General features: G+C 46.4%; 1 protein-coding gene across 1 annotated transcript in view; it reads left to right on the forward strand.

The window, feature by feature from the left end:
* IL1RAPL2 (interleukin 1 receptor accessory protein like 2) overlaps positions 1-14,235 on the forward strand; it is a 975,615-nt gene that overhangs the window by 560,316 nt on the left and 401,064 nt on the right. The window contains exon 4 of the mRNA XM_067471687.1: positions 13,435-13,621. Coding sequence (XP_067327788.1) covers positions 13,435-13,621 — 187 coding nt within the window. The remainder of the gene's footprint in view (positions 1-13,434; positions 13,622-14,235) is intronic.

Genomic DNA, 14,235 nt, shown 5'->3' on the forward strand with positions numbered 1-14,235 from the left:
CTGGGATTTATAGATCACCTACAATCAAATAGCATGATAGAATTGAACCAACCGGGGCATACAGGACTCCCATGACCAACAGAAAACACTAGAAGGGTTTGGTGAGCATTGACCTGGAGTTTGGGAGTTGTAGTTCACCAACATCCAGAGACTACCATGGACTCAAACAATGATAGATCTGGACCAAACTTGGCACGAATATTCCATATGCCCAAATATGAACATAGATGGAGTTTGGGGGAAATAAACCTTGACATTTGGGAGTTGTAATTCCTGGGATTCACAGTTCACCTACAATCAAAGAGCATTCTGAACCCCACTATCGATGGAATTGAACCAAACTTGGCACACAGAACTCCCACAACCAACAGAAAACACTTCAATGGTTTGGTGGGCCTTGACCTTGATTTTGGGAGTTGCAGTTCACCTACATCCAGAGAGCACTGTGGACTCAAACAATGATGGATCTGGAGCAAACTTGGCACGAATATTCCTTATGTCCAAATCAACGAGTGTTCTGAACCCCAACAACAACAGAATGGAGCCAAACTTCCCACACAGAACCCCCATGACCAACGGAAAATACTCAAGGCCATCCAGGACAACTCCCTTCACCAGGGCAAGAAAACGTAATCAAAGCCCTCCTGACAAAGAGCCATCCAGCCATAGATATAGATAGATATGATTCACACACAGAGAGATATAGTATCATAGATTTGAAAGGGACCCCTGAAGAAGGACAATTATATGTTGCATTTTCCAGGGTGGGCAAACCGGACGCTCTCCACATCAACACTGACAAAGAAACCGCAAGAAATACAGTTTACCCACAAGCAGGAAGACATTACATAGATTAGAAACCAACACTTTCTCATTAATTCATTTTCCAGATCAACAGACTGGGCCACAGCAACGCGTGGCAGGGGACAGCTAGTGTTTTGATGAGGGAAAAAAGAAGTAATGAAATGGATACGTATCCAGAACTTTGTGTCTCTCCTTTCGCTGCGTTTGCAAACTTGCAGCTCACTGTTCCTCCTGGGACCTCATACCATCAATGGGTTTATTAGATTGCGTTTAACCCATGTGACCCTGTGAAGAGTAAGGATTACATCTAGTCTTTTAAGGTCTCTTCAAATATTGATTTGCCCACTAAAGTCGCAAATGGAGACCGTTGCGGAGAGAAATGAACCAGGCTTCCCTTGACCAGCAACTTTTTCCCAATGCTACCGAGGAACAGTACTATATTTGGCTCATATTGTGTAAACCTCCCTTGACTCCATGGTGCTCAACAACTACAGACTTATCTCTAACCTCTAGGGCTGGGCGGTTTCATTCGTTAATTTTGTAATTCGTTATTAATTCGTATTTAAATTAGCTTACGATCCGATATTGAGCCATGCAGGAGCAATTAAAAATCGAAACAAATTTTTCAATTTATTTCATAATTGTTTCGTAATTGTTTCGAAATTGTTTCGAAATTGTTTCGTAATTGTTTTCGTATGTCTGGTGCAAGTTTTATGGTTAGGTTCTTGTGGGTTTTTTCGGGCTATAGAGCCATGTTCTAGAGGCATTTCTCCTGACGTTTCGCCTGCATCTATGGCAAGTATCCTCAGAGGTTGTGAGGTCTGTTGGAAGTAGGAAAAATGGGTTTATATATCTGTGGAATGGCTGGGGTGGGGCAAGGAGCTCTTCCCTGCTGCAGTTAGGTGTGAATGTTTAGCTGATCACCTTCATTAGCATTTGAAGGCCTGCCTGAGCCTGGGAAAATCTGTTGCTGGGAGGTGTTAATCTGTGCCTGGTTTTTTCCTCTCTGTTGTTTAGCTGTTATAATTTTAGAGTTTTTTAATACTGGTAGCCAGATTTTGTTCATTTTCATGGTCTCTTCCTTTCTGTTGAAATTGTCCACATGCTTCTTGTGGATTTCAATGGCTTCTCTGTGTAGCCTGACATGGAGGTTGTTGGTGTGGTCCAGCATTTCTGTGTTCTCAAATAATATGCTGTGTCAAGGCTGGTTCATCAGGTGCTCTGCTATGGCTGACTTCTCTGGTTGAAGGAGTCTGCAGTGCCTTTCATGTTCCTTGATGCGTGTCTGGGCAATGCTGCGTTTGGTGGTCCCTCTGGAGACTTGTCCACAGCTGCATGGAATACAATGGTAGACTCCTGCAGAGGTGAGAGGATCCCTCTTGTCCTTTGCTGGACGGAGCATTTGTTGGATTTTCTTGGTGGGTTTGTAGATTGTTTGTATGTTGTGTTTCCTCATCAGCTTCCCTCTGCAGTCAGTGGTTCCCTTGATGTATGGCAGGAACACTTTTCCTCTGGGTGGATCTTCATCTTTACTCTCGTGGCTTGTTCTTGGTCTTGCAGCTCTTCTGATGTCTGAGGTGGAGTCTCCATTGGCCTGGAGAATTTTAGTTTTAGGGTTGTTGTTTGTTTTATCAGTGATAAAAAATAAATTATCACACCAACAGTCAACAACAGAGGGAGAGGGAAGCTTCAGAAGTTCCCCCTCTCCCATTTGGAGGGTTTTTTTTTTCATATTGCGCAATTGCGTCCGCCATTAACGAATCGATTCGTAATTGTTTCGTAATTGTTTCGTAATTTATGAAAATTTTTAAAGAAAATTTTCGAATTCTTTTAAAAAACGAAACGCAAAAACCCCCTAAAAACGAATCGAGTTTAGAAACAAATTTTTCCGTGGTTACCCAGCCCTACTAACCTCCCTTTTCTGGGCAAGGTGCTGGAGCGGATGGTCGCCTCCCAGCTCCAGGGATTTCTAGATGACATCAACTACCTAGATCAGTCACAGTCTGGTTTCAGGCCTGGCCACGGCACCGAGACAGCTTTGGTTGCCTTGGTGGATGACCTCCGCAGGGAACTGGACAGGGGGACCCAGAGCAGAAAACTGGACCCTCAGACAACAATCCACCACACTTGACTTCAGGAAAAACAATCCTTTTTTATTGAAGAAAGATGAGTACAAAAATAGAGGAAATATGCAAGGTAAAAAGCCACAGTAAAAATCAGCAACAAGAAATGTCCATGAACAAGATCAAAAACCCAAAGTAACACTGTTAAATCCTGGAACCTGTTAGCAATGCACTAACCGTACTTGAAGCAACTAGGAAGCCTCTTAGGAATAAGGCCACTGGAATCAGGAGACCTGCCAAGGATGATGCTTGAATCTGGAACGATGCCTGGTCTGAAGATGCATCCAGGCGAGAGGTTCTTAAGGCCGAGAAATCTATTACGTGACACGCCTGCAGGCTTCGTTGGCATTTCTCTCAGTCTAGCTGACCTTCGTAAACTTTGAGATTCTCCCCTGCTCTGCCAAATCTGCCCTCTCCTATCCTCTTTAGAGAGACCAGGTGTCAGATTCTCTGGAGAGCTAAGACTGGGAGGAAAAGGGAGTGAAAGTTCACCGCTTGGCTCTGAAATATTCTCATGGGAATTTGGACTTTCACTTTCCAAGGCTGCAGGAGTTTCACTACACAAACCATCATCAGAATCAACATCTTCATTGGCATCAGGAAATACAATCAGAGAATCAGGTTCAGGTTCACACACAGGCTGAACCCCAACAGATACGTTCAGACAGGTAAGCAGGGCCAGAACCATTTAGGGCTTTGTAGGCTAAAACCAGCACTTTGAATTGAGCCCGGTAGCAAACTGGCAGCCAGTGGAGCTGGCGCAACAGTGGAGTTTATTTTATTTATTTATTTATTTATTTATTTATTTATTTACCTTACTTATATACCGCTGTTCTCAGCCCGAAGGCGACTCACAGCGGTTCACAACAAATACGAACAGCAAAAATTCAGTGCAACAGTATAGAAACAGTTAACAACCTAACACATTACACGACCCATTCACTGTCATCTCGTCATCAAAAACATGTTCCAGATTCGTCATCCATTGTTCCATTCCAGTGTCCATTAACCAATCATTGCACTAATTATTCGAACGCAGGCTCAAACAGCCAGGTCTTCACTTTTTTGCGGAATACCATTAGAGATGGTGCTAGTCTAATGTCTGTAGGAAGGGCGTTCCACAGCCGAGGAGCCACCACCGAGAAGGCCCTATCTCTCGTCCCCGCCAGCCGAGCTTGAGAAGCAGGCAGGATCGAGAGCAGAGGGTCTCCCCGGAAGATCTCAAAGTCCTGGTGGGTTCATAGGCAGAGATGCGATCGGATAGGTAGCTTGGGCCGGAACCGTTTAGGGCTTTAAAGGCCAACGCCAGCACTTTGAATTCAGCCCGGTAGCAGATCGGTAGCCAGTGGAGTTGGCGCAACAGGGGGGTTGTATGCTCCCTGCGCTCCGTTCCTGTTAGAATCATGGCTGCCAAGCGTTGGACTAGTTGGAGCTTCCGAGCTGTCTTCAAAGGCAACCCCACATAGAGAGCGTTGCAGTAGTCTATATGGGATGTAACCAGAGCGTGGACTACCGTGGCCAAGTCAGACTTCCCAAGGTACGGGCGCAGCTGGCGCACAAGCTTTAGCTATGCAAATACTCCCCTGGTCACCGCCGAAACCTGGGGTTCCAGGCTCAGCGATGAGTCCAGGGTCACACCCAGACCGCAAACCTGCATCTTCAGGGGGAGTGTGACACCTTCCATCCAACACAGGCTGTAACCCTATGCCCTGTTCGGCCTTGCGACTGACCAGGAGGACCTCTGTCTTGTCTGGATTTAGTTTCAATCTGTTGTCCCTCATCCAGACCATCACAGCGGCCAAGCACCGGTTCAGGACCTGGACAGCCTCCTTAGTAGCAGGTGGGAAGGAGTGACAGAGTTGGACATTAGGGCTGGGCGGTTTCGTTCGTTAATTTCGTAATTCGTTATTGATTCGTATTTAAATTGGCTTACGATCCGATATTGAGCCATGCAGGAGCAACTAAAAATCGAAACAAATTTTTCAATTTATTTCGTAATTAGTTCGTAATTGGTTCGAAATGTTTCGAAATCGTTTCAAAATTGTTTCGTAATTGTTTCGTAATTGTTTCGTAATTGTTTCGTAATTATTTCCGTATGTCTGGTGCAAGTTTTATAGTTCTTGTTTGTTTTATCAGTGGTAAAAAAAAAATATATCACACCAACAGTCAACAACAGAGGGAGAGGGAAGCTTCAGAAGTTCCCCCTGTCCCATTTGGAGGGTTTTTTAGCGTATTGCGCAATCGCGCCCGCCGTTAACGAATCAATTCGAAATTTACGAAATTTCGTAAATAACGAAAAAAATTTTAAAGAAAAATTCGGAATTCTTTTAAAAAACGAAACGCAATGGACCCCCTAAAAACGAAACGAGTTTAGAAACAAATTTTTCCGTTGTTACCCAGCCCAATTGGATGACATCCGCATACAGATGACATCGTACCCCGAAACTCTGGATGATCTCCCCCAGCGGCTTCATGTAGATGTTAAACAACATGGGAGACAATATTGAACCCTGAGGAACCTCACAAGACAATGGTTGTGGGGTTGAACAGGTGTCCCCCAACAACAAGTTGTATGGTCCCTGGGAGCCGCTCCTGTTAGCAACCTGAGAGCCGTTCAGCAGTGGAACTCTCTGCCCCGGAGTGTGGTGGAGGCTCCTTCTTTGGAAGCTTTTAAACAGAGACTGGATGGCCATCTGTCAGGGGTGATTTGAATGCAACATTCCTGCTTCTTGGCAGAATGGGGGTGGACTGGGTGGCCCAGGAGGTCTCTTCGAACTCTTTGATTCTAGGATTCTATGATTCTATGACCCTCTGATAAGAAAGACAATTCCTTGCACTTGGCTATTTACTATTTCTGTAATATGTTTAAATTTATGACATGCCCTACTACAACCCTGATAGTGCCTTGCCTTGCTTCCGGCAGAGCACACAGTGTTTTGCTAATCAGACAGTCAGTTTTCTCAACGTGGCCCACCCGTAATTGCAACTAATGAGAGGAACTCTTCATTTTTAGGTCTTCGTTCCAGGGCACACTTTAAATAGAATCTGCCATGGGCAGTGCTGAAAATATGAGCTAAATAATGCAAGATAGTTAGCAGGAAAAATATGGCACCATTAAATTAGACCAAAATGTCGATTTTAAAAACCCTCTCTTCAGCTCCTTATTACCCAGCCTTCCAAGCTGTCTGACCTTTCGTCTCGTAATCAGGAAAAACCCATAATCACCCAGGTAGGTTAATTGTTAACAATTCCTCCAAGTGCACTGATTATATAAGTAATGAATTAAAAAGCAGAGGCATCTGAAAATTATGTTTTTTTAAAAAAAAAAATTAAAAAAGAAATTCTATACATATTTCTAGGAAATGGGACCAAAAAGATATCTTTGGGCTCTTTCAGGCAGCGTCAAAATGCAGGACTAATAAATCATAGAATCATAGAATCCAAGAGTTGGAAGAGACCTCCTGGGCCATCCAGTCCAACCCCATTCTGCCAAGAAGCAGGAATATTGCATTCAAATCACCCCTGACAGATGGCCATCCAGCCTCTGTTTAAAAGCTTCCAAAGAAGGAGCCTCCACCACACTCCGGGGCAGAGAGTTCCACTGTTGAACGGCTCTCACAGTCAGGAAGTTCTTCCTCATGTTCAGATGGAATCTCCTCTCATATAGTTTGAAGCCATTGTTCCATTGCGTCCTAGTCTCCGGGGAAGCGGAAAACAAGCTTGCTCCCTCCTCCTCCCTGTGGCTTCCTCTCACATATTTATTAGGCCTGGGTAACAACGCAAAAATTTGTTTCTAAAATCGATTTGTAATTGGGGGGTTTTTTTGTTTCGATATTTAAAATAATTACAAAATTTTCCAAAAAAAAGTTCGGTATTTACGAAATTTCGTAAATATTTACAAAACATTTTGTAAAGATGGCGCCCTTTTTTTTCAATATTTTTTAAATATTTTTTAAATTTAATTATTAATTTAGTAGAATAGGGAGGAGAAATTAAAATTATTATTAAGGAGGGAAGGCAAGCACTCACTCTGGCAGGCCCTCTCGCTCGCCGCTCGCTCGCCCCTCTCGCTCGCCGCTCGCTCGCCCCTCTATGCTTAGGAGAGACGGAAAGCGTCCCAAATCCTCCTCCAGCCCCCTCTCCACCTCCCCTGACTTGGGACTGAACGGCTTCTGATCCCAGGACAAACTCCCTTCCAAGGAAAAGTAAAAGCTCACCCTCAGTCCATCCATCCAGCGTGCTCGCCGCTCGCTCACCCCTCTCGCTCGCCCTCTCGCTCGCTTGCTCAGCCGGCGCAGAGAGAGGAGAGCTCCCAGCAAGCATCAGCAGGCGGCCATCTTACGTATTTCCGAAATGGACGGAAATACAAAATTTTTGGGCGCCTGCCGTTTCGATATTTAAAAACACTTCCAGGTTAAAAAAAGGTTTTGTAATCGTTTCATAAATCAAAAATTAACGAATTTTTTAACGAATTACAAATTAACGAAACGAATTGACCAGCCCTAATATTTATACATGGCTATCATATCTCCTCTCCTCCTTCTCTTCTTCAGGCTAAACATGCCCAGCTCCTTAAGCCGCTCCTCATAGGGCTTGTTCTCCAGACCCTTGATCTGCTCCCTCCTCCCTGTGGCTTCCTCTCACATATTTATACATGGCTATCATATCTTCTCTCATCCTTCTCTTCTTCAGGCTAAACATGCCCAGCTCCTTAAACCACTCCTCATAGGGCTTGTTCTCCAGACCCTTGATCATTTTAGTCGCCCTCCCATATTCTGTGGCTATGTTTTATATTTTGGACTATTAAAACAGCCAGAAAGTAAGTGCTGTTTTAATTAAATTGTTTTATACAAACTGGGCTTTTGTTTGGTTCATCTCTGCCTAAATATCGGCAGAGTCCTGGCAACGTGACACTTTCACATTCAGTCAACCTACTGTAGGCTGTTTAGTTTGTCCAGGAAGGATCTGACCTGCAAGCCAATAATAATGTTGGGTTGTTGTAGGTTTTTTCGGACTATATGGCCATGGTCTAGAGGCATTTTCTCCTGACGTTTTGCCTGCATCTATGGCAAGCATCCTCAGAGGCTGGATGGCCATCTGTCAGGGGTGATTTGAATGCAATATTTGTCCCACCCTGGTCATTCCACAGATATATAAACCCTTTTTCCTATTTCCAACAGACCTCACTACCTCTGAGGATGCTTCCCATAGATGCAGGTGAAATGTCAGGAGAGAATGCCTCTAGACCATGGCCAGGGGCGGCTTGTCCATTACGCGAAGTAAGCGGTCGCAGAACGCTTATTTTTTGCCAGGGGCGCAGAGGCACCTCTGTAAATGCCCCTCGACCGCCACTTGAGGAGCTCCCCCTCAGCTCACAACAGCCCTGGCAGTCCGGGGGGAGCCTCGGCTTCCTTGCCTCGCTGCCAGGCGATCTTGTTCCCAAAGGGGCCGGGCCCTTGAGCCTCGTCTAGCCCCTCTCGTTCCTGCTCCACTTGGCCACCGGGTGCGCGAGCAGAGCCGGCGCTCAATCATTCTCCGCGTTCGATCCCTTCCCCATGACCGGCTCCCTTTCCCGATCCTCCGGTGCTCCACCTGCCTCCTCTTCTCCCCCCAATCCGCGGGTGGGCCAAGGGGCGGAGCCACCGCGCCTGGCCCGCTTCAGTTCTGGAGGCATGTTTGAAGACCCCAGCGTGCGCACCAAAAGTCACCTCTTCTCCTGACTTTCTCTTCAGCCATTGGGACCAAGAGACAGAGAGAGAGAGAGAGAGAGCCCCTGTGGCTGGAAGTATCTCCCACCTCCGCTCCCTCCTTTGTTTTTGCGCCTACCTTCAGGAAAGGTGGGCATCTCCACCTCTCTCTCTCTCTCTCTCTCTCTTGGTCCCAATGGCTGAGGAGAAAGTCAGGAGAAGAGGTGACTTTTGGTACACACGCCGGGGTCTTCGGGCATGCCTCCGGACCCATAGCGGGCCAGGCAAAAGAGCAAATGCGGCAAGTGTAGTTGCTGGGATGTATAGTTCACCTACAATCAAAGAGCATTCTGAACTCCACCAATGATGGAATTGAACCAAATATGGCACACAGAACTCCCACGACGAACAGAAAATATATATCAATGATTGGTTGTGGGGAAGGGGAGGCGCCAAAATACTGTTTGCTTACCGTTGAAAATTACCTAGGGCCGCCTCTGAGAATCAGAGGGACTCCCAGGGGCCATCCAGCCCAAGTCCCCTTCTACCAGGTGGGAAAGGCACAATCAAAACCCTCCCGACAGATGGGTGTCCAGCCGGCTCATGGAGAAACAGGGCTATAGAATCAGAGGGACTCCCAGGGCCATCCAGCCCACGTCCCCTTCTACCAGGTGGGAAAGGCACAATCAAAACCCTCCTGACAGATGGGTATCCAGCCGGCTCATGGAGAAACAGGGCTATAGAATAAGAGGGACTCCCAGGGCCATCCAGCCCAAGTCCCCTTCTGCCAGGTGGGAAAGGCACAATCAAAACCCTCCCGACAGATGGGCGTCCAGCCGGCTCATGGAGAAACAGGGCTATAGAATAAGAGGGACTCCCAGGGCCATCCAGCCCAAGTCCCCTTCTGCCAGGTGGGAAAGGCACAATCAAAACCCTCCCGACAGATGGGCGTCCAGCCGGCTCATGGAGAAACAGGGCTATAGAATCAGAGGGACTCCCAGGGCCATCCAGCCCAAGTCCCCTTCTGCCAGGTGGGAAAGGCACAATCAGAACCCTCCCGACAGATGGACATCTAAACCCCATAGGCATTAGGTTCTTGGCACAATCAAAACCCTCCAGACAGATGGACATCCAGCCCTAAAGAAAATTAGAGGGTTCATGGAGAAATATGACTCCCAGAGTTGGGAGGGACCCTCAGGGCCCATCCAGTCCAACCCCCTTCTGCCAGGTGGGAAAGGCACAATCAAAACCCTCCCGACAGATGGGTGTCTAGCTGGCTGATGGAGAAACAGGGCTCTAGAATCAGAGGGACTCCCAGGGGCCATCCAGCCCAAGTCCACTTCTGCCAGGTGGGAAAAGCACAATCCAAAACCTCCTGGCAGATGGCCACTCAGCCTTTGTAATAATAATAATAATAATAATAATAATAATAATAATAACTACGCCAGGGGCCATCCAGTCCAAAGCCCTTCTGCCAAGCAGGAGAAGCACAATCAAAACCCTCTCGACAGATGGTCATCCAGCAGGTTCATGGCAGGAGAAGCACAATCAAAACCCTCTCGACAGATGGGCGTCCAGCCGGCACATGGAGAAACAGGGCTATAGAATCAGAGGGACTCCCAGGGGCCATCCAGCCCAAGTCTCCTTCTGCCTGGTGGGAAAGGCACAATCAAAAACCTCCTGACAGATGGGCATCCAGCCGGCTCATGGAGAAACAGGGCTATAGAATCAGAGGGACTCCCAGGGCCATCCAGCCCAAGTCCCCTTCTGCCAGGCAGGAAAGGCACAATCAGAACCCTCCCGACAGATGGGCATCCAGCCAGCTCCTGGAGAAACAGGGCTATAGAATCAGAGGGACTCCCAGGGCCATCCAGCCCAAGTCCCCTTCTGCCAGGCGGGGAAGGCACAATCAGAACCCTCCCGACAGATGGGCATCCAGCCGGCTCCTGGAGAAACAGTGCTATAGAATCAGAGGGGCTCCCAGGGGCCATCCAGCCCAAGTCCCCTTCTGCCAGGCGGGGAAGGCACAATCAGAACCCTCCCGACAGATGGGCGTCCAGCCGGCTCATGGAGAAACAGGGCTATAGAATCAGAGGGACTGCCAGGGGCCATCCGGCCCAAGTCCCCTTCTGCCAGGTGAGAAAGGCACAATCAAAACCCGACAGATGGGCGTCCAGCCATTATAAGCTAATCAAGGTGATCAGTTGAAACATTCACACCTGGCTCCAGCAGACAAGGGTTCTTTGTCCCACCCTGGTCATTCCACAGATATATAAACCCATTTTCCTACTTCCAAAAGACCTCACTACCTCTGAGGATGCTCGCCATAGATGCAGGCGAAACGTCAGGAGAGAGTGCCTCTAGATCATGGCCATATAGCCCGGAAAAACCTACAGCAACCCATTCTGTTGATTGAAATGGAACATTCTTCTGAGTGAATACAAATATGACCGAGCCTTTGGATACCTCCTCTAAAGCAATCTGACTTTTTGCAGAAAGGAAATAGCTCACACAGTTGTCACCTCCCCAGCAAATAGCAGAGTTAATAGGGAAAGGCTTGTATGGCATCTTGCATTGTGGCAAATTCTTCTCCGGGGTTTATGGAGAAGGATGCAGCTACCCAACGTGTCAATCCTACCTCAAACTCGGTTGGCTTTGTTGTATCCAATTAAAGTGACAAAAAGGGGGATGATGGGGAAATGCAGCCCTTATTAAGATGTCTGTCATCCTTTGCAACCTGCTCTTAAAGGGACATGATTCCTATCACACCTAATGAAACTCCCTCTGTGACAGATTGGGTTGCAACAGGCTTCCATTGTCTGTAAATACTCCCCGATCACATCATGATGGCTGGGAATCTGAGCTGTTCTCAATGGTTATAGCCTCACCCTAGAAAAGAGAAGTGGTTTTGTTTTTTTTTACAAGGAATTTTCTTTAGTTTCATATGGAAAAAGGGAAAAAGTATAGAAGACACTGTTGGTTCTCTTGGACATCTCAGTGGCTTTCGATACCATCGATCATGGTATCCTTCTGGGACGACTCTCCAGGATGGGTCTTGGAGGCACGGTTCTCTCGTCGCCCCGGTCCTTCCTGGAGGGACGAACCCAGATGGTGAAGCTGGGAGATGCCTGCTCGGACCCCTGGCCTTTGACCTGTGGGGTCCCACAAGGCTCCATTTTGTCTCCCATGCTTTTTAACATCTACATGAAACCGCTGGGAGAGGTCATCCGGAGTTTTGGAGTTGGGTGCCATCTTTACGCAGATGACACGCAACTCTACTACTCCTTTCCACCTAACTCCAAGGAAGCCCCTCGGGTGCTAGATGAGTGTCTGACCACATTGTGTGCCAAGGTTGGTCTTTATCAGTTATTTATGTGGCTCGCTGTGGTCTCAGGAAGTTAATGATTGTACTGTGAGTCCCATCGTCCATGGTCCGTCCTCCTCCAAACAGCACCAGGATGTAGAGTGGGTCATGGGGACTCTGTGTGCCAAGTTTGGTCTTGATCAGTCATTGCATGACATTCGCAGAGATCTTGGGAAGTGAGTAAAGGTACTTCAAGTCCCATCATCCGTGGTCCATCCTCTTCCTAACTGCTCCAGGATGTAAAGTGGGTCAGGTCATGGGGGCTCTGTTTGCCAAGTTTGGTCTTGATCAGTCATTGGATGAGGGTCGCAGTGGTCTCAGAAAGTGAGTGAAGGTACTGCAAGTCCCATCATCCATGGTCCATCCTCCTCCAAACTGCACCAGGATGTAGAGTGGGTCATGGAGACTCTGTATGCCAAGTTTGGTCTTGATCAGTCATTGGATGAGGGTCGCAGTGGTCTCAGAAAGTGAGTGAAGGTACTGCAAGTCCCATCATCCATGGTCCATCCTCCTCCAAACTGCACCAGGATGTAGAGTGGGTCATGGAGACTCTGTATGCCAAGTTTGGTCTTGATCAGTCATTGGATGATGGTCGCAGTGGTTTCAGTAAGTGAGTGAAGGTATTGCAAGTCCCATCATCCATGGTCTATCCTCATTCAAACTGCACCAGGATGTAGAGTGGGTCATGGGGGCTCTGTGTGCCAAGTTTGGTCTTTATTGGTCATTGGATGTGGGTCACAGTGGTTTCAGTAAGTGAGTGAAGGTATTGTAAGTCCCATCATCCATGGTCCATTCTCATCCAAACTGCACCAGGATGTAGAGTGGGTCATGGGGGCTCTGTGTGCCAAGTACGGTCCTTATTGGTCATTGGATGTGGGTCACAGTGGTTTCAGTAAGTGAGTGAAGGTATTGCAAGTCCCATCATCCATGGTCCATCCTCCTACAAAATGCAGCAGGATGTCTGTCGCACTCTGCCATCTATGTGTGTTTGTGTATATATATGTGGTTTTGTGCATGTGTTGTAATGTTGTTTTTTTTATTTTTCACTTTTTAAGTCCCTTCTGCTGTTTTTCAGTGTTTTTATGAGTGATGGTCACTCATTGGCCTGAGAGGTGTCTTGTGTCCAAATTTGGTGTCAATTTGCCCAGTGGTTTTTGAGTTCTGCTAATCACACAAACGAACATGACATTTTTATTTATATAGATGTATTCTGTTTTTCTGTTCAAAGAATGAGAATGAGATCAACAACTGTGTCCAAACTATTAGCTTGCATTCCTAGTGTGTGGTATACCACTTTCTTTTATTGAATGTAGTTGATTCTGATATTTTTTTACATTGTGTCATGCACACTGAATGAGAAAAACACTTTGTACTACTGCTAAATGTCTCTGCTGCGGCTCTTGTCATTGCTACTTCCACTAAGTGTGGGTACTCTCTGTGTATTGTTTCTTTGCAGAAACTCAACATATTGCATGAAGGTGTCAATGTCCTTGACCGTTGCGGAGAATGAATCGGGGCTTTGCTACAACAGCACAATTCGCTACTTAGAGAAATCAGAGATCACTAGGACAAAGATCATCTCCTGCCCAGACATAGAGGATTATAAAACAGGGAACCAAGAACCAGAAGTCATATGGTACAAGGTAAGAAAGTGACACCCGTTGTCGTCAATGAATATATAACACTGAATGTATTATGCTAACTGTTGTGCGTGGGAAGAGGATATGCTAGAGTCAAATGCACACACACACAAAAAAGAAAAAATATATATTATTGCATCTGTTAAGTAGGAAATTTTGGTAGGTTAATTTAACTAATTTACAACACCATAAAAATCTCCAGCAAGCATAAAAAGAATGAGGAAGTACACCATCAGCTTATTTCCGGGTTCAAATAAAAAAAGGAGATGAATGGAAAACGGCTTTTAACTGTCCCCTGGGGCAATTCCAGTATAAGGTATTACCATTTGGGTTGTCAGGCGCCCCTGCTGTATTCATACAACTAATTAATGAAACGTTACATCCCTTTCTCTATAAGGGGGTTCTTGTGTACTTGGATGACATCTTAATAATTTCTGAAAATATGGAAGACCACATTAAATTGGTCCGACAAATGTTGCAAAAGTTGAGAGAAGCACAGCTTTATGCCAAATTATCCAAATGTGAATTTCATAAGTGGACAGTGAAGCAACTGCTCCCCTGGTGGCCAGAATATCCTCATGAAGCTAGAAAAACTTAACTAATTTACAATGCCATAA

The sequence above is a fragment of the Anolis sagrei genome, chromosome 10 (genome assembly GCF_037176765.1).
Source record: "Anolis sagrei isolate rAnoSag1 chromosome 10, rAnoSag1.mat, whole genome shotgun sequence".
Lineage (NCBI taxonomy): Eukaryota > Metazoa > Chordata > Lepidosauria > Squamata > Dactyloidae > Anolis > Anolis sagrei.